A 21,303-nucleotide genomic window follows, 5' to 3' on the forward strand; every position below is an offset into this window, starting at 1 on the left:
CCCCTCAAGTTAGTCCTGGGCCCCAGGGAATTAGGAAGATGACGGCACTTTTGTAATACTTGATGCTTCTTGTATTTCCTTGCAGCAGAGTTGTTTCCTGTTTGAGTTTCTAAAACTAAATAAATTAGACTTGAGTTCTTTCTCAACTCCTAATAGATTTACTCCATAAAGGAAATAGAGTCTGCGTCAACATGTGGTGGGTATGTTAGGTCTGGAGTTGTGAAAAGAATGATTTATTAGTGCATATGATCAAACTGCAAGGAAGGGTAGAGATGGAGCTGGCATAAGGCACAGCTGATCCGAAGACTAGACGAAGTGGTATTCTCTCTTCTCTGCTTCTCTCTTTGAATTGGTTAACGCTGTCTCCTGTCTCAGACTGATTTTCTCTGAACGATTGCAGGTATTTTAGGATTTGGATCCTTCTACCTTATTGACCCTAAAGGGAAAAAAGGATCTTCTTTCCAGATTTTGTTCTGAAAACCCCTGGGATTTTCAGCATGAAGTCACATGCAGATCAGTAAAGCAGTCACTCTGAACTACTTGAACATCTTAAATTTATTTATTTTTTTTTACATTTTTTTAATTGAGTTATAGTCATTTTTCAATGTTGTGTCAAATTCCAGTGTAGAGCACAATTTTTCAGTTATACATGAACATACATACCTCATTGTCGTTTTGATTTGCATTTCTCTGATAATTAGTGATATTGAGCATTTTTTGAACATCTTATATTTAATGTGAACAAAACAAACTCTTGATTTCTTCCCTCTCTTCTATTCCCCATTGTTTTCTTTATGTCAGTAAGTCCACCTCTTGTCAAAGCCAGAAAACATGGAGTCCTCCTTGAGTCCTCTTTGGTTTCCTTTAGGGAATAGCCCTTTTCACCCACATGCAGGCCGTCACCGTCGCTTACTGTTGTAACCACGCTGCTCTTACATAGTTTTTTAGTATATCAAGCTCTTCTTTTCTCGAGCCCTTTGCACACGCCGTTCCTTTGGCATGCAGTGATTTTCCCCTCCAGGGGTAAAGCTGCTTCTCTTCCATTAGGCCCTGCTTAAATGTCAGCACCTCAGCGAGGTCCTCCTAAAGCATGTAGCACCTTCTTCATTCCCATCTCTTTCCAGGCTCCTTGTTTATTTGCTTCTCTTAGAACAACTGAGAGTCATTTGATCCATCTCTTTACTTGGATTTTATCATTTTACCACCAGAGTCTAAATTGATTGAATTTAGGAACATTAACTTATTATCTTTTAATGTCTAATTCTACAGCGTGGGGCATATGGTAGAATGTAAAAGTTTTTGAATGAATGAATCAGAATGCCTTTTCACAGCTGGCTCCGTCTGAGTTTAGTGCCCTTTTAGGGTGGGGGTTGATGGATAGACAGAAACACAATAGCCACCACAATAGACTCCAAGTGAACCTACGTTAAGATGCCACACTTAATGCTTTTTCAGTTCTTGAAAAAAGTTACAGTGATTAATTCTAGTATTACTCATTATACTTACTAGTATTTTTGTTTGAATAGAAATGATCTGTAAGAGTTATCTGTAGACATTGGTCTAAGCTGAGTTAAAGGCTTAAAACAAAAGCCATTCTGTTTATATATTTACATTTCATTAAAGGATATGGAAAACCCAAATAAATTACTTTTGAAAGCAAAAAAAACAAAACAAAACAAACCCAAAACCCTACCAATAGCCTATAGTCTGATTAGCATTCTTTTCCCTAGTACTTAGTGCGATGTGGCTGTGTTATGCACTGACCAGATGTTTTAAAGCATCAGTGGTGACATTCGTCTTCATGTTGCTCTGTTGTACTTACCCTCAGGGGCTTCTCTGCAGCTTCTGGTATTGTCCCTTTCTATCTCTTCCCTTTTGACCATTCATTATTTACTGCTCTCTTAACCAGCTCTGAGAAATTCAAGGCAGAGAGGAGTCTGGAGTCAGGAATGGTTGGACAATGTAGCAGAGCACAGAAAGTTTATAACCTGGCTGGGAATGACTGCTGAGTTAGTGAAGGTTAAGGTGATCAGATAATTTGTCATCCAAGCGAGGTCATTTTTGAGATGAAAGGGAGGGAGAACAGGTGTAAACCTGGACTGTCTCATGAATCCCAGTGATGGAGAGGTGGTCATCAGTTGTTGCAGGATAGTGTGCTCTGAGTCTGAGGGCTTTGAATCGGGAAAGGACTTGCCAGTGGGGTTTCCTAAATCTTTTTGAGGACTGAATTTGAGGACAGTGAGTCAAGAGTTCTGTATAGATCTGTCCTAATTAGTAGATGTAATTGCCTTATGGATGAGGTTGAAATCCTAGAATCTGAACCAAATTCTCACTTATTTTTCCCGTAGGAAACTGGTACTGGTTCGCTATAATGTTCAAAGAACACATGGGTTGTCTGATCTGCGAGCTTCTGGCCTGCTGTCAGGAGAAGGTTATTGAGTGTCACTTGCACTAGTGTTGCACAGTCTCTTGCCAGTTTGTCCTATAGATAGTTGTAGTACACATTGGAGAGTAGTTTAAAAAGATGGGCTTCAAGGGTAGTTTTTAAGTCTTATTTATGTGAGGCAAACTTGAACTCTTAAATTAGAAAGAGGACAGAATTTTATAGTCAAGTACACACCATAAAATTTCATCTTTGCTTTTTCAGTTCCAATCTGGGCATTGTTAGTGGGAGCATTGTAATTGAGGTGAGTAGTGATGTCAGTGGGTAGCAAGACTGATTATATAAAGGTAAATGTTACCACTCCAGAATTGGGCTTTTAAATTGTTTTTGTTAGATAAACATGTGCTTTTTCTTTAATGAGACACTTGTGCTTTTGACAAAGGCTCTAATATTGAATATTTTGTGGGAAGACAAAAAACATGAAAAGTTTTGTAAGGAATGTAAAGTGTGCATGTGCACACACATATTCGTCACCTTAAGGCCACCTCATATGTCATGGGGGCACTTTTGTTATACCTTTTCTCATAGTTTAACAAGAAAAAACTCCCCTGCTAGGTTATATGCACCTAGAATAGTGCTGTATAAGGTGGTTTAGGGAGAATCACAGTTACTGTGAAGTTTCTTGAGATCACAGCATTAAAAGTAATATTTAAAGTTTTTATTCCTATGTAAAGTAGTAGCAGTGCCTTTTTATGTTGTAATTCAGAGTACTTTGTGGTTCCCGTTTTATTTCAGTTAGGTCAGACAGGGCTGCTTACTGTTAGCTCTGTCTTAGGGAGGAGGAAAGAGAACCAGCAGAGGTAATTAGTTGTATTTTCAGCAACTGATTAAACTAGACCCCAAGAGCATTGTTATATGAAAGTTAAGGGATGACATGTGATGTGAGGTACTTGGTATAAAAACCAGCCTTGCATAGGGTGCTGTGCATGTAGTCACATGCTGTAGAGTTTGTTAGAAATTGCTTTTCAAGGTAAAAAATTGCTATGTAGACATTGCTGTACTCACTTTTTATAGTCACTTTATTCATCAACTTTAAAACTTTATTCATCAGTTTTAAATGTTTTCCCTTTATACAGATATTCTGGAGTGGTACCAATACAGATGCCATTAGCCACATGTAGCTTTTTAAATTTAAATTAATGAAAGTTACAAAAATTAATGGTAGCCATATTTCAACTGTCTAGTATCCCACATGTGGCTAGTGTTTACCATCTTGGACAGCACAGATACAGAACATTGTCATCGTCAGAGAAAGTTCGGTTAAACAGCGGTGTTCTTAAAAATAGCATTAAAGAAAATAACACTTGAGGGCAGAGTTTGTTTTAGTTTATTAGGCTTTAGGATTTTGGGAGTTAAAAATGTTAGCTTTGAATTATTTATCCTAATGAGAAGAGCTTTGTAATTTACTGTGTATGGATCAAGCTTGTCGTGTTCACACTCACCTTAATCTTTTATTAGTCTCTCTGGCTCTGTATAAATCAATTGTACTAGGCTAAGGGATATTTTGAGCTAAATAATACAGAATTTGCAAATGTGTGTTTTGTTATTAATATTTAATATCTTTTAAGCCGTAATGCTTAATATCTTTTCCCTTATCAATAAAATGAGAATGATGAAATAATGACTACATGAAATTTGAATTAATTGATCAGAGATACGACATTGACAATTTAAATCCTAAAGAACCTCCCAGTCCTAGCAGAAATCTTTGCGCTGTTTTGAAGTTATCTCAGCTTTAGCTTTCCTTCAGACCCTTAATGTCAAGACTGTCGGCTCATTGAACACAGTCTGTACCCTTGTTCCGTCACCACTCTGGTCCAGTCACTGACTTACATTGTTTGCAAATTCATTTATGGTTGTAATTACTGCTAACTAGATTATGAGCTCCTTGAACATAGGAAATTCTATTTTGTATTTAGAATACCTGTAATTTTAGACATTAAGAACTGAAGGAGACTTTAGAGATAATCACGTCAAATGTTTTCATTCTATAAATGAAGAACCATGGCAGGTTAAGTTGCCCATAGTTGGAGCTAGCTAGGACTGGAGAACCTGCATAGCTTTCTGCCAGGCAGTCTCCTTAATTAGTTGATTTTTAAGTTTAAACCAAAGGAAATCCTAAGCACAACTGTTGGTTGAAGCTACTATATTTTGTGTGTATAAACTATGTCAGTGTAGAGCAAAGTTATTTATAACTACTAACTTCAACACATGATATTTCCTGTTTGTTTCTTATGACACATTCTTAGGGGCAGATTGTATGCTATTTTGGGAGATGCAGTGGTTTGATCTTGAAAAGGCATTTTTGGTTTTAGACTAGAATAGATGGGTTTCTCAGGTTAAATGAATACTCAGGGTTTCTCTTTTCATGTATTATGTTTGGTAGCGGTGACTTATATAATGTGTCATGGGGTTGGCATGTCTGTTTATTGACTAATAGTCTTGAGTTTCCATGAGCGTGAATTCTGATCTCTACTTTGATATTTCAGTTCCAGTTTCGGTTTCAATATTATTATTGTGTACAAACACTTCCATGCTGGCACATACAGAGACACACACTCACAGGAGTCTAAGAACAGCAAACTTTCCTATATATAGACAAGACTTAACATTTCTAGGGTATCTGAACTGTTTCTTAAAATTCATTTTTATGCCCTGTAGTCACTGGCGAACTGTACATTAGATATTTATGAGGTAATTGTTATTGATAGGATGCTTGCTTCTCAGAAATATTATTGTTTTATTTCTGTAGAAGCATATGCCCGTAGTGGGCATGGGCCAGACCAGCTCAGGCTTTTTTATGGAATTCTGGTCGTTTCCCCATGGGGTTAGAATACCTCTCCTCCTTCCTTCTTCCAAGAACTGAAATCAGTTTCAGAAGGGAGTCATTGCTTGTGAATCAAGACTTTAATTATAGGCTTTCTTCTTTCCAAAGGCAGTTCCCTCTTCTGCAGTTGTTCTTTGGGTGGAGGGTGTGTGTGTGTGTGTGTTTTGCAGCATTTGGATCGTGCACCGTGGCTTTCTAGACATCTTTTGTATAGTAACAGCATGTGCAGAGGGGCTGGCAGCCCGTGAAACAGTTTTTTTCCTCTTCCCCCTCCTCTCCGCCTCACCCCCTCCCTAGATCTGGTGACATTACATAGATAAATGTGCTGGCTAGGAAAACAGCAGAAGGAATTGAATGTCTGCCAAAAATGTACGAAGCCAAGCTGGCTGCTCAGGCTCGCTTCCCCGATCTCTCATTGTGCGTGCGGGCTGCGCGCTCTGGGCTTTCCTTGCTTTTCTTGTGGAGCATGACGTCACCGTGTTCTCCACCCTCATCACACCGTCTTTTCTTTTGAAAAGCTACTGTCCTCAGGCTTCAGACTTGTTAAATAGAAACTTAGGGCTTTATAGTGTAATGGAGGTAATATTGAAGATGAAAATATATTTAAGCCTGAAAGAGGGATTTTAATTTGATATAATATCGACTTGGGGTATGTGTGTGCGCATGCGTGCACCTGTGTTCCCGGGCACTCTTAAGGTGGTGTAGAGAAGTAAGGTCCTGGTAACTACCTGAAATTATTACATCGCTTTCAAAAAATTTGTTCTTCAGGAAGAGGGATAGCTTCTCCAAGGACTTGGAAGACAACTTAGAGAAGTACTGATTTTTAACTGTTCATCAGCATTGGAAGTAGACATTTCTAGAACAGAAGTGATTTCATTTATCTGCTGTGTTGAATTAAAGAAAATAATATGAGCTCTTGAAATTGGGGGTTCTTATTTTCAAAACTGCTAATAATAAAGTTGAGTATATAGACTGTGTAAAATGTGTCAGTGATTTTCAGAGAAAAAAATTAGCTTTTTATTCTTTTCCAGTTTGGTGAGACTGCTTAAATCCATGACTGAAGAAAATGGTTTGAGCTATTAAATATTTATATAGTCCTTAAAAAAAATGAGGTTCTACTTTCTTTTTCAGTTTAGGAAAGCATTGTTTTGAATGGGTTCATTTGGGTGCCTTTAACTATAGTATTTTCATTGCATTTGTTCCTTATTGTATGTTACCCTGTATCGTGATGTATTTTTAATGTGTATGTCCTATTTTTACAACTGGATTATATGATCCAGAAGCAGGGCACTAGTTTTGTTACATCTTGTTTCTCTACCGTCTAATTCCATGTCCTTATGCATAATAGATAGCATGGATATTAGTATGTGGAGAGAACACTGAAGATGAGAATTGTGTGAGGTGATTTCACTGGCTGACTGCCGTAGTCAGCTAAGGTTCCCGTTATAGAATACCATGACTGGGTGGCTTAAAAAGCAGAAATTTCTTTTCTTGCAGTTCTGGAGGCTGGAGGTTCAAGAAGAGGGTGCCAGCAGGGTTGGTTTCTCCTCAGGCCTCTCTCCTTGTCTTGCAGATGGCTGCGTTCTTGCTTTGTCTCTCATGACCTTTTCTCTGCACACACTTACCTCTTGTATCTCTTCCTGCTCCAGCAACACACTAGACTTCGAGGCTTAGGGACTCATTCCTGTGGTCTCACCTAACTTTACCTCTTAAGAACCTTATCCCCAAATACAGCCCCATTGAGGGTTAGGGCTTCAACACATGAATCCTGGAGGGATGCAGCTCCGTCCATAACACTGACCTGAAGACAGACATGTGCCAGGTTTTTAAGTTATGAGATAACGTATCAGGCAAGATGCAGTCAGGAAATGAGAAACCATGAGAGAATGTAGGGTAGGGAATTGATAAAGCAGATGTTGGATAACTGAAGTGACACAGAGGTGATAACTTCCACAAGCAGCTACCACCCCTGGGGCTGGGGGAGCAAAAGGAAGAGATTTGGACCATTAGAACCTAGAATTTTGGAGGGGGGCCTGTGGAGCTGGGGTTCAGACCTATGAGGAGGGCCTACTGCCTGGTTGCTTTTAAAAAGCTTGGAGAGAGGCCCCACAGCATTGTGGGTGCAGACCTCCCAAGAGATTGAAGGATACATTGCCCTACTGCTGCCGGTACTTCTGAGGGAGCCTGACGAGGCTGATTCTGGAGAGCTGGAAGAAGCTGAGGACTGCAGACGACGGTTGCCTCTGGGAAAGGACCAGTGCTGTGATGGCCCTGGTGGGGCCGGGGACACAGGCCGAAAGGAGCAAGCCTAGTCCTTTGTCTTTACCTTCTGGCCTCCCTCTAGCGCCGCACTGGTGGAGAGTAGTGGGAAGGCAGCCAACAGGGGAGAAATGGAGTGTGCGTTCTGAGCCCGGCATCACAAAGCGGAGTAGGGCTGAGTTTGGAATTGAGACACAACAGCTTCACAGCTGGCACAGACAGTGCTGGTGGGCGGACAGCCTCTCTAAAATTCAGTGGGCAGTATGCATCAAAATCTTAGGAACGTGCACCCTTTTGACCCAGAAATTCCAGTTTAAGAAGTATATCCTAAGGAGATAATCCCCAGAGTGAGCAAAGACATATGTACAAGGAGTTTGATTACAGTATTGCATATAATAAACTATTAGAAATATTAAATGTTTACCAGTATGAAATTGGTTAAATTATCTTAAAAAATAGACTGAAATGTTATATGGTCATTAGGGAGATGATGTGGATTTAGATTTATTAAGTAAATGTTAGATTCTGAGGGAAGGATGAGGAAAAGTAGGGAGAATTTTACTGTCTTTTCTCTCTTTTCTAATATTTTAGATGAGAATATGATGACTTTTTAATTAGGATAAACAATAAAGTTTTCTATTAAAACTAAAAACGAGGAAGCTGATAAAGGTGTAATGAGTATTTTGCTTATTTGTGGAAGTCCTAGAAGTCCAGGTTGCCTTGTAGGTAGACAGGCGCTTCCCCCTGCCACGGAGATGCCGCCGACCACTGCGGCCTGTCTCCTGGCCGGCTTCTCCTTCCTGCGGGGAAGGGTCAGCCCGACACTCAGGGCCAGGCTTCCGACCACGCTCCGGGGCTCCGTCCCACTCTTGCCTCGGCGTCCTGGGCGGACTCTGCCCCTCCGCTCTGCTCTGCGAGGAGCCAAACCTAAGCTCCTTCACCTTTTTTTTTTTTTTTAATTACTGAAAAATTGCCCACTTCTATTTTCCATGTGGGGTGCAAGTTTGAATATTTTTATTGTAGCGTAGAAACAGTCTTAGAACTGAGTATTATACAGTTCTTCAAAGTCCTTTGGCCAGCCTGCCTCTGGAAATTTGTTAGCGGCCACCTCTTTCTCTGCATTCCAACCTGCTTCCACGTTTCTTGACCCTCTGTCAATCCCGCTCTCAGTTTCCTAGGCAGAGCAGTTTGCCTTCCTTTTTTTTTTTTTTTTTTTTTTTTAAACAAAGACACTAACGTGCTGTGCTAGAACAAAAGATCTCATTACCCTTTTAGTTACATTTAGGAACCTGCTGGGGCTTCTGCATTTTTGTTTTTCTTTCCCCCTTCTTAATCATTCTCTAAGAGTGGGAAAAAGGGGTAACAGATTGATTTCTTAATGCTGTGAGTAATGCTCCTCTGAAGACGGCAGGAGAGAACCTCTGGTCAGTTTTAGTTTTAAGTATGTAAGTTTAAATCCTGCCACACTGTATTATTAGTGAATAGTGTCGGTATTTGTCAGTAATGGAACTCAACATTTCCCACCTGTAAAGTCTTTCTTTAAAAAAATTATTTTATCTCTAGGTTGTTCACTTGAGTGACTGAGTTAAAGCTGTTGACTGGAGTTAATGCTGTAGTTATTGGGGTTGGAGTCACAGTATCTACCTGAATTTGAATAATTTTAACCATTTTACTAGTCGACTAGTACAGCCTTTGGTAATGATTTCTGTCTTTGATAAAATGAGTATATAACATTTTTTATTGAAGATCCCTTCCAGTTCCAAAGACCATGATTCTGATAGTAGCAGAACACTGCATATTTTATCAGGTATGTGTCAGGTATTATTTTTGATAGGACTTGAGGGAAATGATACTATTTGCCAATTTGTTTAAGTGTTACTTATTTTAGACCTTAGTTTGGCCATTTATTATGCCTGCAAATTCAGTCTCTTAAAAATACAATGAGCATGAAGGTCTTGTCGGAAATCTTGCTCCTTCTGAACCATCACTTCTATATGTTTTTAGCATGGAAGATACTCTTTTGCTAATGCTCTTATACTCAAGTACCACTAAAGGCTTTTTTTTAAAGTGGTAAATGTGTGTGTGCAGAAAAGCTTAAAAGGAAAAAACTCTTAACAATTTCCTAGCACAGAATTTAAATCTGGCAAATATGCATATTATCATTTTTGACGTCACCTCCGATTAAGAAATAGAAAATTGTTATAATGTCTTGACAGATAATTGCTGTCTCATCTAAATATACAGGAATCCATATACATAATAAAAGTGTAAATTGAAGTTGATCATTACCAATCTAATTATATCATTAGCTTATTTTCTTTCACCAGTAATCTTGTTATATCTAATTGTCGAAGTCATTGGATGAACTCATCATAATAAAAGTAAATTCAATTTAATACCTCTATTAAAGCTTTGTAATGGCTAGTGGGTTATGTTGGAACTGATTAAAATTATACAAGGTTACCTAGTTGTAAACTATGAATAGTAGAAAATAGACTCTTGAAGGCCATTCATTTTATTATTACATATCTTTTACAACTGTATACTTTTGAGGACAAGATTATCCTAAAAAATGTTTCATAAGCAGCCATAGAGTGCTTGATAGTATATGGGTGCTGAAGAGTTTAAGATCAGATCCTGCCCAAGGTCATGTCCCCTGAAGATGATTGACTCTTGGGGGAAAGGCTTTGAGTAGGTAACTGATAAACCTATTTGGAGCTAAGCATGATTTTGTTGTGTTTTAATTTCAGTAAATGCTTGTTTAGTACATGATGTGTGCAAGGCACTTAAGAGGTGAGTTAAGAGGTCTCTGGTGATTTCTGCTTACCTTGAGCAGTCTTTCTGGAAAAAGATGAAGAAAAATTGAGTTCTAAACTGTTGGAAAGGACTTGGGAGGAGAATGAGTTCATCCAAGGTCGTTGGTGGGGAAGGAATGAAGAACTGGGTAAAACAGAGAAGGGCTTGCCTGACTGCAAGAGAACAATGTACTTCAGAATGCTCAGTTTTCTCAACGGAGTGTAAGCGCCTTCTGGCAACGTGCTAGTTTCCTGAAGTGAATGAACTCTTATGTGCCGGTTTGTTTCTCTTCTAATATTGGAAATAACAGATTGTGCAAAATTTCTTTCAAAAGGCTTGCTTTTGCTATTGGTGTGTAGGTGGTTAATGTGAAAAGTGAAACCAATTTAATTGGTTTCTAATTACTTTGTGCGTATTTTGTTTTGTACTTAATGACATTTATAAATGTGCTTTGAAAATGTGAGTACTGCTTCCTTTTGATCTTCTCAATCTTTTATATTACAGTGCTTACCAAACAGTAATATTTACCAGACTTCTTACACTTTGGATAGTATTTTGAAAACCTAGCAGTGTTTGTTTTCCTTGAACTCAGTCAGTGAGTGACATTTTGGTTTCCTTCACTCTGACACACCTAGGAATAAATAGTCCAGTTTTCCTCTTTTTAGATCTAAGCTAAGGTTTACCTCCTCTTTATTCTTTGCGTACTTAATATATATAATAGAACCATTCTTTTAGCTTTATTATGCATAATAGTACTTCAACAGTAGATATTATCAACCAATAAATGACATCTCAGCTGGAAATTACTTGCATTTCAAGTTGTGTGAAATAAATACCCATTGAAGAAAGTTAATTTGCTGTTAAACTTACTCTACTTAATTGTAATTGTGAGAGAAGAAGAGACAGGATGAATACCTTAGAACCACTGGAAGAAGTCAGAGGGGTATGTGAAACCTGGAGTTTGAGGAAAAGTCAAAAGTAAGGAAGAGAAGTTTGGTGGGCAGATTTGAAAGGAGCCTATGTGGTTCATAGCCGGGCTGGATCAGACACACGTGGTCAGAAAGAGATTTTCCTTTGAGAGTGAGTGGTGCTTGATTGATAGATTTTATTTCTTAGACTTGTCGTACAAGAAAATTATTAAGGCCTAAGGGTGAGCTGTTTTTATATAATTGGATTAAAAGGTAACCAGCTTTGGTGTAGGTACAGTGAGAATAAAATGGCTAATGCTTAAATTCAGTAGCCAGAATTTGTTATTAATTAAAAACGTTTTCATGTTGGGGAGAGTTAAAACTATATTTCTAAGTCTAACATAAGGGGTTCCATAGGAAGTTAAAAAATACAGGTTTTCAAGATGAAGACAGATTATAGTATTTGCTTCTCAACTTCATTAATTTTGACCTATTACTGGAACCATCTGACTTGTGAGAATATGAAAAATCCACACCATTTAGTTTTTTGGTTCATTTTTGTATTGTGGTAAAATTTACATAACACAAAATTTACCATTTTAAACATTTTTTAGTGTACAGTTCAGTGGCATTAAGTCCATTCACAGTGTGTTAAAAAATGATTTTTTGTCCAACTATTTTATTTTTTGTTTTATTTCTTTACTTTTTTGTTTGTTCTTTTGGGAGGGGGGAGGTAATTAGGTTTATTTATTGAACCCAGGACCTCATGCATGCTAAAAGCACACACTACCACTGAGCTGTACCCTCCCCCCACATTCACTGTGTTTTGAAGCCATCACCACTATCCATTTCCAGAAATTTTTCATCATCTCAAAGTCTGTACTCATTAAACTCCCCGTTCTGCCCTTCCCCCTAGCTTCTGGTAACCTCTGTTCTATTCTCCGTCTGTGTGAATTTAACTGCTCTAGGTACCCCATATAAGTAGAATCACACAGTATTTGTCATTTTGTTGTTTACCACTTGATTTTTTTAAAAAAGTGAGTTGCAGTAGTTATAGTTGAACGTATATTCACATATTTTTAATAATGTCTTCATAGCGCTTTATAGGTATTTTATATTTAAGTATAAGGAAGAATGATATGACCATCATTTATTGTTTAGTGCATGTTTGAGTATTTGGGGAATCTGACATGAATTATGTACTTTCATACTCTTATTTTTTTCTTTCATACTCTGTTAATATTGGCTCTGCTAACTTGTCTCGATCATTTCCGGTGGTCGTAAAACTTGAGAGAATTTGTAGCTCTTAAGAAGTCACAGATCTCTATTACCTGATAGCCCTGATCTCTTAGAGGTTTCTAAAATCAAAAGTCTACGATTAAAAGTACTTTTTTTCTCTTGAAAATTCTAGTGGTCACAAATTCTAGAATTTATCATTCAGTTCAGCCTTGAAAAATTAGAAATAATTACATACAACAAAGCAGATTCTTGATTATCCTTTTATGTCAGTATTTAAAAATAGAGACAGTATAAAAGTGGATTTGATACCCTCGGAAGATATTAGAAAATGGAGACAATGGTAAGTATATAATGGCTTTAAAAAATTAAAGACAAGTTTGGAAAAAATAAAAATTGGGTATGAGAACATCTCAGATATATCAATATGTAGAAAATGTCATTATGTTTAAGATACTCTAAATGCTTGTGTCTAAAATTTATTTTCTTTCATGGTATAAACCTCATGTAGTAGTGGTCATTGGACCAAATTTTTGCCGTTCTTGTCTTTTCAAATTTAGTTCCAAAAGCTCAAGTCAACATGCTAACTTAACCCTCTGCCTTCTTGTGGGTGCATCTGTGTATTTGCCTCAATGCTGCCATCTAGTGGTTATTGTGGAGATCTCAAAAGTGGTGTTTAAGGCAGCCTAGGGCAACCCATGACACCAGGTAGAATCTAAGTGCCTCCTGCCACAAATCTCCCCCTACTTTTGGAATATTGAATGGCATTGGGTACCTATGGCAGAAATCTTAGTTACTGAGGCCATAAAATTACTTGGTGAGATTACTTGGAAACAGTAGAGCATTTTTATATTACTAAGATAATCATTGAGCTGTGCACAGCTTTATCCAATTTGTAACCAACTCTTTGTTTTTGCTAAGATTCTATTTTTATTTTTATTTCTAGCTTTTCAAGGCAACTTAATTAATGTATTGAATAACACTTATTAAATGCATTTTGTATGCTAGGCACTGTTCTTAGTACTAGTGATACAGTTCTGAACAAACAAATTAGAACCTTCATGGAGTTTATATCTGTGGGTAACAGATAATAAGATACACATACACAGACAATATATTAATTAGTGGAAAGAGTTAAGGAGAAAAAAATTAAGCAAGGAAGGAAAGATGTGAATTACTGCGACTGGTGAGTTGTTCTGAATTGTTAGACGGCGTGGTCAAAGAAAGCCTTCCCCAGGAGGTGACTTTTGTGTAGAGATCTGAAGGGTCTGGGTAAGAGCATTCCCGATGGAAAGAAAGCAAGCAAAGGCCCCGTGTCTGGAACGTCTGACTTGTGAAGAAAGAGCGAGCGAGGAAGCTGGCATCGCACACGAGGCGGGGAGCTTTAGGAGAGGAGGTCAGAGGTCATCATGGGTATATGTGTCAGGGCGCAGGTCCCACAGGCCTTTACTGGTTCACTTGGAGTTAACCTGAAATGGAAGCCGTTGGGCTGGATAGAGGGTTTGGGGCACCAACTGACATGCTCTGATTTACCTTTTAACTGGTTCACTCTGGCTGCTGTGTTAAATGGTGTGTAAAGTCATTTGCTACAAACGTTTTTCTTGTTTTATTAGCTGTAGAAGCTGGTTTACTTTATATAGATGTGAGAACGGTCATACATAAGGACTAGGTTTGGACAGTTCTGAGAACAGTAATTATAAGTGAGGCATACTGTGTCTATCTACACAGATTTTTAAAAGATTTTATTCATGGATTATCAGTTCGTATTTTATCTTTGTGATACAGGATAATTGAAAACAGCTGGTAGAGTTTTACTTGGAAAATGTTATGAATATCACAACCCCAGTACATTTCAGGTTCAAATCTTACAGTGAACCCAATTTAGTGTTAGTCTTTCTCACTGTTTTTTGTTTTTTGTCTTTTGTTTTTTTTTTTTAATTGTAGAGGGCTTTCTCTTAGTAAGGTCGCCAGCTATTTCTCAGTTGTGAAATCCAGTAGTTATTTTATCTTCCCAACATTGATTGTTGATTGCTCTCTGCTTCTTGAAATTCTTGTATCATCCCTTCTCTCGGTTCTGTTCTCTCTTGGTCCTTTGTGGTCTGCTTTTCCTCTGATGCATCTAGATGTTGCCACTCCTCCATTCAGACTTCATCACGTTCTCCACCCCTCTCCCTTACCTGCTGCCCCTTCTCCCCACCCCGCCTCGCTCCACCTTCTCACTGGGCATTGTCACTTACCACCTGTACACTCATGTCTTTTACATCTCTAACCTATTCTCTCTTCTGAGTTCAAACCCCAATGTCTAAGTCACCGCTGGTCTCTTTCAGAATGTTCCAAAAGTACCATACCCCATAGATGTTCATTTCTTTAAATTTAACTTTCTAATTAAAACATGCATGCAGAAAACTGCACTTAAAGTGCATTTTAAGCATTCTCCTTAGTTAATTCTTATTTAACATCCATGAAACCACCATCCAAGTCAAGAAAAATAGTATTTCTTGTACCTCCAAAGTCCCTTTCCAACTCATCACCTCTTCCTTTCTCCCTAAAAGTAACCACTATTCTGACTTAGAACAGTTTAGAACTGTTTTGAACTTTATATAAATAAAATGATACAGTATGTATTCTTCTGGGTCTGTTCTTTCATTCAGTATTGTTTGTGATACTCACCATTGTTGCTGACTGTCACTGTTTATTCTCATTACTGGTCAGTCTTCTGTATGGCTGTAGCACACTTTATTTGTGCAGTCATTCATTGCCAGTTATTTAGGTAGTTTTGGTTTGAGTAAATTTTGTTATTAGGAATAATTCTTCTCTGAGCACTTTTGTGTGTGCTTTATTGTGTATTGTGTGTATGTGCTTCATTTGGGTATATAGCCGAGAGTGGAAGTGCTGGGTCATTTGGTGTCCCTGTGTTTAATTTTAGTGGTTTTCAGAGTAGTTTTGTTGATTTGTATTCCTGGCAGCAGTGTGAGAGACTGACTCTTGTTCTACTTTTTAAGTGACACTTAATATTGCCAGTCTTCCTAATTTTAGTCATTCCTGAAGATCTGATTCCTTGATGGCTAATGAGATTGAGCATCTTTTCCTATGTTTATTGGCCACTTACATATTTAATACATGTATTTTCTGTTGTGAAGTATGTGTTGAAGTCTTTTGCATCTTTTTCTATTGAGTTACCTGTTTTTTCTTTATTGACACGTAAGAGCTCTTCGTATATACTGGATATGAACCATTTGTTAGTAAAATGTGTGTTAGTATCGTCTGTTCCGTGGCTTGCCTCTTCACTTCTTGAATGGTGTCTTTCTGGGCTTCCATCTTCCTTACTGTGTTCCCTACCCCAAATCAATTAGCCATCAGTTCTGGCCAGTTTTCTCTTAAATCTCTCTTACCTCTCGTCTCCATTCCTTTTGTCAGTGCCTTAGTGCAGGCCTGGGTTACAGACTGTAGGTCTTCCGATCCATTTTCAACTGCTTATGGAGTGACTTCTCTCAAACATAAATCTTGGCCATATTATTCTTCTGCTTAAAGCCTTCCAGTGGTACTTAGAGGTTACAGCATAAAGCTCAAACCTCATGAGCGTGCTTTTGCTTTCTTTCTACACCTTCTTTAGAGTTTACGTCCAAGTTTCTTCTCCTAGATGAAGTCTTTCCTGACTTTACTCCCTGGTTGTTTTTCATATTCTCTTTTAAAGAAAGGATGTGGTTGTCTTTACCACAGCCACAGTTGTTAAGACAGTTTCCAGCTGTTCATCTCTCATTTAACCTCTTGGCTGAGCAGCACTGTTAGTTTGCTTGTGTTGGACATTTTCTGTATTGATGGACCATCCCAACTTTCTGATTAACCTATTTCCTTTTCAGGCTTTTCCCTCTGCCAGTCACTTGGATATTGGTTTTCTGACCTTAGCTCTCTTTCCACCTGGTCTCCATGGGAGAACTCATCACTCTGATGGCCTTAATGCCGTTTGGTACGTACAGTCAGCCCTTGGTACCTGTGGGTTCTGAAGTATCTGCCAGATTCAACCAACTGATTTGGATCCAAGGTTGGTTGAATCCAAGGATGTGGAATCCACGGATATGGAGGGCTAACTGTCTGTGACTTTTAGATTTTTATTTCCAGATCAACCTTTCTCTTGAACTCCAGATCCCTGTATCATGTCCATGGGCATTGCTATGCTTAGCCATTTTAAGCTCAGTAAGTCTCAAACTAAACCCATACCTTCCTCCTCCCAAACCTGATTCCATATGATTCTATATTTTCTTTGAACATCTCCATCAGGTGGGCGTGCCTGTCAAATAACTCCAGTTCAAGCCTTTCCCTGATACCACCTTCCCCTGCTTGATCACTTCTCCTTTGTTTCCCATTGTAATGCTTCTGTCTGTCATGGTACCTACAGACATTTCATCTGTTCTCCTCTGTAGAATGAAGGCGTCTTGAGGGCTTTGCATCTCTGTCCTGCACAGTGCTTAGCATAAATAGTTGAGACTTGACCGAGAGTGCCTCTAGCTAAACACATCTGAAGTCAGACTCCTAATTTTCTCCTGTAAAATGACTTACCTTTCACAGTTGATGGTTTCACCATCTTTTCGGTTAATCAGTCATGTTTAATTCATTTCCCTTTCTGTCAGTTGCACAAGTAGTTGGTTTCTAAGTCTGTAGCTGTTTTTTCTCTTCCATTCCCTTCGCTTAGGTTCAAGTTCTTACCTTGTCTTCACCAGACGGTTGCAGTCACTGTTGAAATGTTTACCTATCTTTAGGTTTTTCCCAGTTTGTTTTTGTTATTCCTGCTGGAATTATTTTTCCCAAATACAGTCGATCATCTCTTGGTTCATAACTCTCTGTTCTTTACTGCAGGATAAAGTCCAGCTTCTTTACAAGACATTCATTGGCAATCTTAAGGCCCTGGTCTAGTCCCCCTCCCCGCCCACCCTCACCCCTGCTTATTGCAGAAACCATATCCTTTACCCCTTAGCGGACTGCAAACCCAAGTTCATCTTGTTTGTGCTACCTGCACTGCCTTTCTCTGCATCCTTCGAGGATGAGGGCGCAGTGCTGTAGAGGAACACGGAGACCTACGTTTATACCTGCTCTTAACAGTACTATCTGTTGTCCTTGGACAAGCTTCTTAAGATCCCATAACCCATATGTGTTAAGTACTGGCACGTGATACAGATTGTCTTCTTCGTTAACCCTTCTCCTCCAAACCACAATTGGAATTTATCGTTTCCGTCTGTACAGAGCTCTTACCGTTTGTCTCTTATAGCACCCCATGCCTCTGGCCCTTCATTGTGCTTATTATATATTGTACATCTTGCCACTTCTCTCCTATGTCACACACCTTTGAAGGGTTGATGCTGTGATTTCTTGTACTTAATTCAGTTGAGTTTTTCAGTCGTAGGTGGTGGATTTGCTTTGTTTAATCCATACTGTGTCATTCAGTTTCTAAGTGACCAACATAATTGGGGTGTGATTTTTTGGGAACCAAAGTTGTCACAACAAGGACCATTTCTAAGGTCCCAGCCAGAGCAGGCTTCATAAAAACTCACCTACTTAGTTGGAAATTTAGGGCAGTGATACAGTTGTCTTAAAGTTATATGTAACTCTCGAAGGAATTTAAGACTGTAATTTTAATGTCTTTATATTAATACTGAACAAACAAAAGTACCAGTACCTGAGTGAATTGTGTTTTTCTTTATAGCCGGTTGCTGAACCAATCCCCATCTGTAGTTTCTGTCTTGGTACAAAAGAACAAAACCGAGAAAAGAAGCCGGAGGAACTCATCTCCTGTGCGGACTGTGGCAACAGTGGTATGTGACCCTCTGTGTCCCTTCCGACCGCTGCTGTCAGGAAGGAGTATGCTTGTCTGAGTTCGTGTCCTTGATCCTTGAGAAAGTAAGATTTTAATTTGCCTCTGTTTTGGGTGACCGAGATGAGCCTCTAGATGAGGGAGGGGTTTAAGTGTGTGGCTGAAATGTTTTATTCAGTTACCTTAAATCAGGCCTTCGTTTTTTGTGTTTTTCTTTCAATAAAAAGCTTTCTGTAGACTTTTTTTTTTTCTGTTGGTCTTTATATTTCACTCTCAAACATCTGTGCAAATCACAGCAATCAGTGTGAAGTTATTGCTGGTTTCTTTAATAATCACTACTTATCTTTCCTGATTTATGCCTCAAGGCTTCATGAATAGAACCAGGATGATAACAGATTTGTTTTCCTTGATAGAAACTTACATATGTCACATTGGGAAGTGAAGTGTTGACACTGCAATTTCGTGAGCTGTGTGAAATTCTGGGCTCTAAAAAAGATTCTGCAAAGAGCCTTCTAATTTGTCAATTCCAGAGATATTCTTGGACTACATTTTAAGAACTTAAAAGGCTTTGCAGTATCTTTGCTCATTGGCATAGTGTTCAGTGTTTTACACCAGTACCAATCAGGATTTAGTCCAGAAAGCAGAAAACATACTATATACTTAGAGAGAAAAGGAGTAATACTAGAATCAGGTTTTGGTGAGATTGTTGGAAGGGCTGAAGAGGCAAGCTGTGGGCAGGGCTCTGAGGACTGATTCCTGGGACAGGAGCTGGAAGCGGGAGGTTCTGTGGAACCATGGAGTTCTGGGCTAGGCACTGAAGTGCTGCGTCTGGCCATCATCACAACTGCCTCTGGAAAGCCGTGAAGGTGACAAGTAGATCCTGGCCTTTTCATACCTTTATCATTAGAAAACAGTCAGCACCAGGAAGCAAATGGTCTTGGCTTCACTTCTACCTTACAGTAATCACTCAGATATATCCAGTTGATAGAGTTCATGTCTGGAGCCTAACTGCAGGGGAGTCTAGGAAGTACAGTTCTTAGCTTTTCTGTTTTTGTGTATAGAAGGCATTAGGAGGTGGGAGGGGATCTTGAATGCTAAGTGACCATATCCAGCATAATACCACAAACCAAAATGAGTTCTGAATGGATTTCACATGTAAATAAAACAATGAAATCGTAGATTAGACAAAAATAAAATGGCAAGTCATACAATGTAGTGATTTCCAAACTATTTTAGTAATGGAACCCTTAAGAAATCTTACGAGAACCCAACTGTATAAAACAGGTAAAAATGAATCTGCTCTAGGTAGTTGGAATGAAACGGGGGCAGGAGAACGGTTGTGTTACAGCCCTCCGCTTCCGGGATGCGTTGTGTTTGAGGTGGTCCGAGTTTCTGTAAGAGGAAAGAGCATACTTTGAAAACTGTTACTGTAGAGGGAACTTTTAAAGAATAGAGGAGGGGGTAGCTCCGTGGTAGAGCGCGTGCTTAGCATGCACAAGGTCCTGGGTTCCATCCCCAGTCCCTCCATAAACAAAATGTATAAATAAGCCTGATACCCCCCTGCAACCACCACCACCAAAAAAGAAAAAAAAAAACTATAAAGAACTCGTAGAATAAATAACTATTAGTTATCTGTTGCCATAGAAGTTAATGACTACAAAACTTAGCAGCTAAAAGCAACAGCAGACATTTTAAATTTCTTGTCATTTCTGTGGGTCAGGAATTTAGGAGTGGCTTACCAGGGTGGTTTTGACCTAGGGTCTTTCATGAGGCTGCAGTCAGGATTTCAGGTCCTGTTCTTGTCATGTCTGAAGGCTTCCATGATGACTCACCTGTTGATAGGAAGCCTCGACTCTTTGCCCTGCGTACCTTTTTGTAGGGCTGCGTGAGTGTCCCCATGGGACAGCTGGATTCCCCCAAGCAAGTGTCCAAGAGAAGGAGTGGGGTGGAATCTGCAGTATCTTTTATACTCACCTGAGGAGTCACTGGCATTTCAGCAGTATCCTGCTAGTCACATAGATCAGCCTTGTTCAGTGTGGGAGGGTCACACAAGAGTGTGACGTGGTGTTCTTGCCAGGAGGCAGGAACCACTGGAGGACTGCTTAGAGCTTGGCTCTCACCAGAACCAGGGAGGAAAGTATGGTTGTAGCCAAGTGTATGAAGTTTGATATTTTCCAGACTGAGAACTAAAAAGCCCCAAATTTTAAAAAGCAAGAATTGTTTGAGGAAAACAATTGCATTAAATGTGGCAAAGGGCCGAAAGCTATAAAGTAAAAAGAGCATGTTTACACTTCTCAGCATAAAGTCCAAGGGGCAGAGTCTATGAACAGGCAGTTTGTATGAGAAAAAGTTGATAGTTGAGCGCATAAAATGGTGTTTTACCCAAGTAACAACAGGAATGCATATCACAGCAGCAGTGAAGTGTCACTTTATAGCTTTTACAAAACTTGAAAGATGAGAGAGCCCAAAGCTAGAACTGACCGAATTGCAGCGCAGTATTTATGCTTTGCTGGTGGCACTGGATGTTATACCATAGGGTTTGGAGCATGTTTTAGCAAGGCATGCCTGCCTCTCAAGCTATAAAAATGTTTATTTCATTTCATTTACCAACTGCACTTTCAAGCATTTGTTCTAAGGAATTAAAAGGAAAGAATCTTTAAGCATGAAATAACTTACTGTAGTGTTCTAGTAACTCTACGAGCAGTAAATGTCTACAGAGGGCAGTGGTCAGGTAGGTCATGGTATGTCAACTCAGTGGGGTATAATCAGTTTAAGGAATGTAAATATAAGGTTTGCTTGAATAAAATAATGAAGAAAAGCAAAACAGAACTGTGTATACCCTATAATTAAAACCACTCAAGGGCTTTTAGCTAGTGTGAAAAGGAAAAGTAGTAGACGTGGAAGTGGCTGTTTAGAGGATGAGGTGATGAATGAGATTTTTACACCTTCCTCTTCCTTTTTCCTTTAATGTCAGTAACGTGTCTGTGGTGAACTTCTTACCATCTCCTAAAAGGGAAAATTATTTAGG

At 39.0% G+C, this 21,303-nt stretch overlaps 1 protein-coding gene across 1 annotated transcript in view; it reads left to right on the forward strand.

The window, feature by feature from the left end:
• The window catches only part of KAT6A (lysine acetyltransferase 6A), a 97,196-nt gene that overhangs the window by 31,282 nt on the left and 44,611 nt on the right, over window positions 1-21,303 (forward strand). Inside the window, exon 3 of the mRNA XM_064477425.1 lies at window positions 18,168-18,276. Within this exon, the coding sequence (XP_064333495.1) occupies window positions 18,168-18,276 (109 nt within the window). The remainder of the gene's footprint in view (window positions 1-18,167; window positions 18,277-21,303) is intronic.

The sequence above is a fragment of the Camelus dromedarius genome, chromosome 22 (genome assembly GCF_036321535.1).
Source record: "Camelus dromedarius isolate mCamDro1 chromosome 22, mCamDro1.pat, whole genome shotgun sequence".
NCBI lineage: Eukaryota > Metazoa > Chordata > Mammalia > Artiodactyla > Camelidae > Camelus > Camelus dromedarius.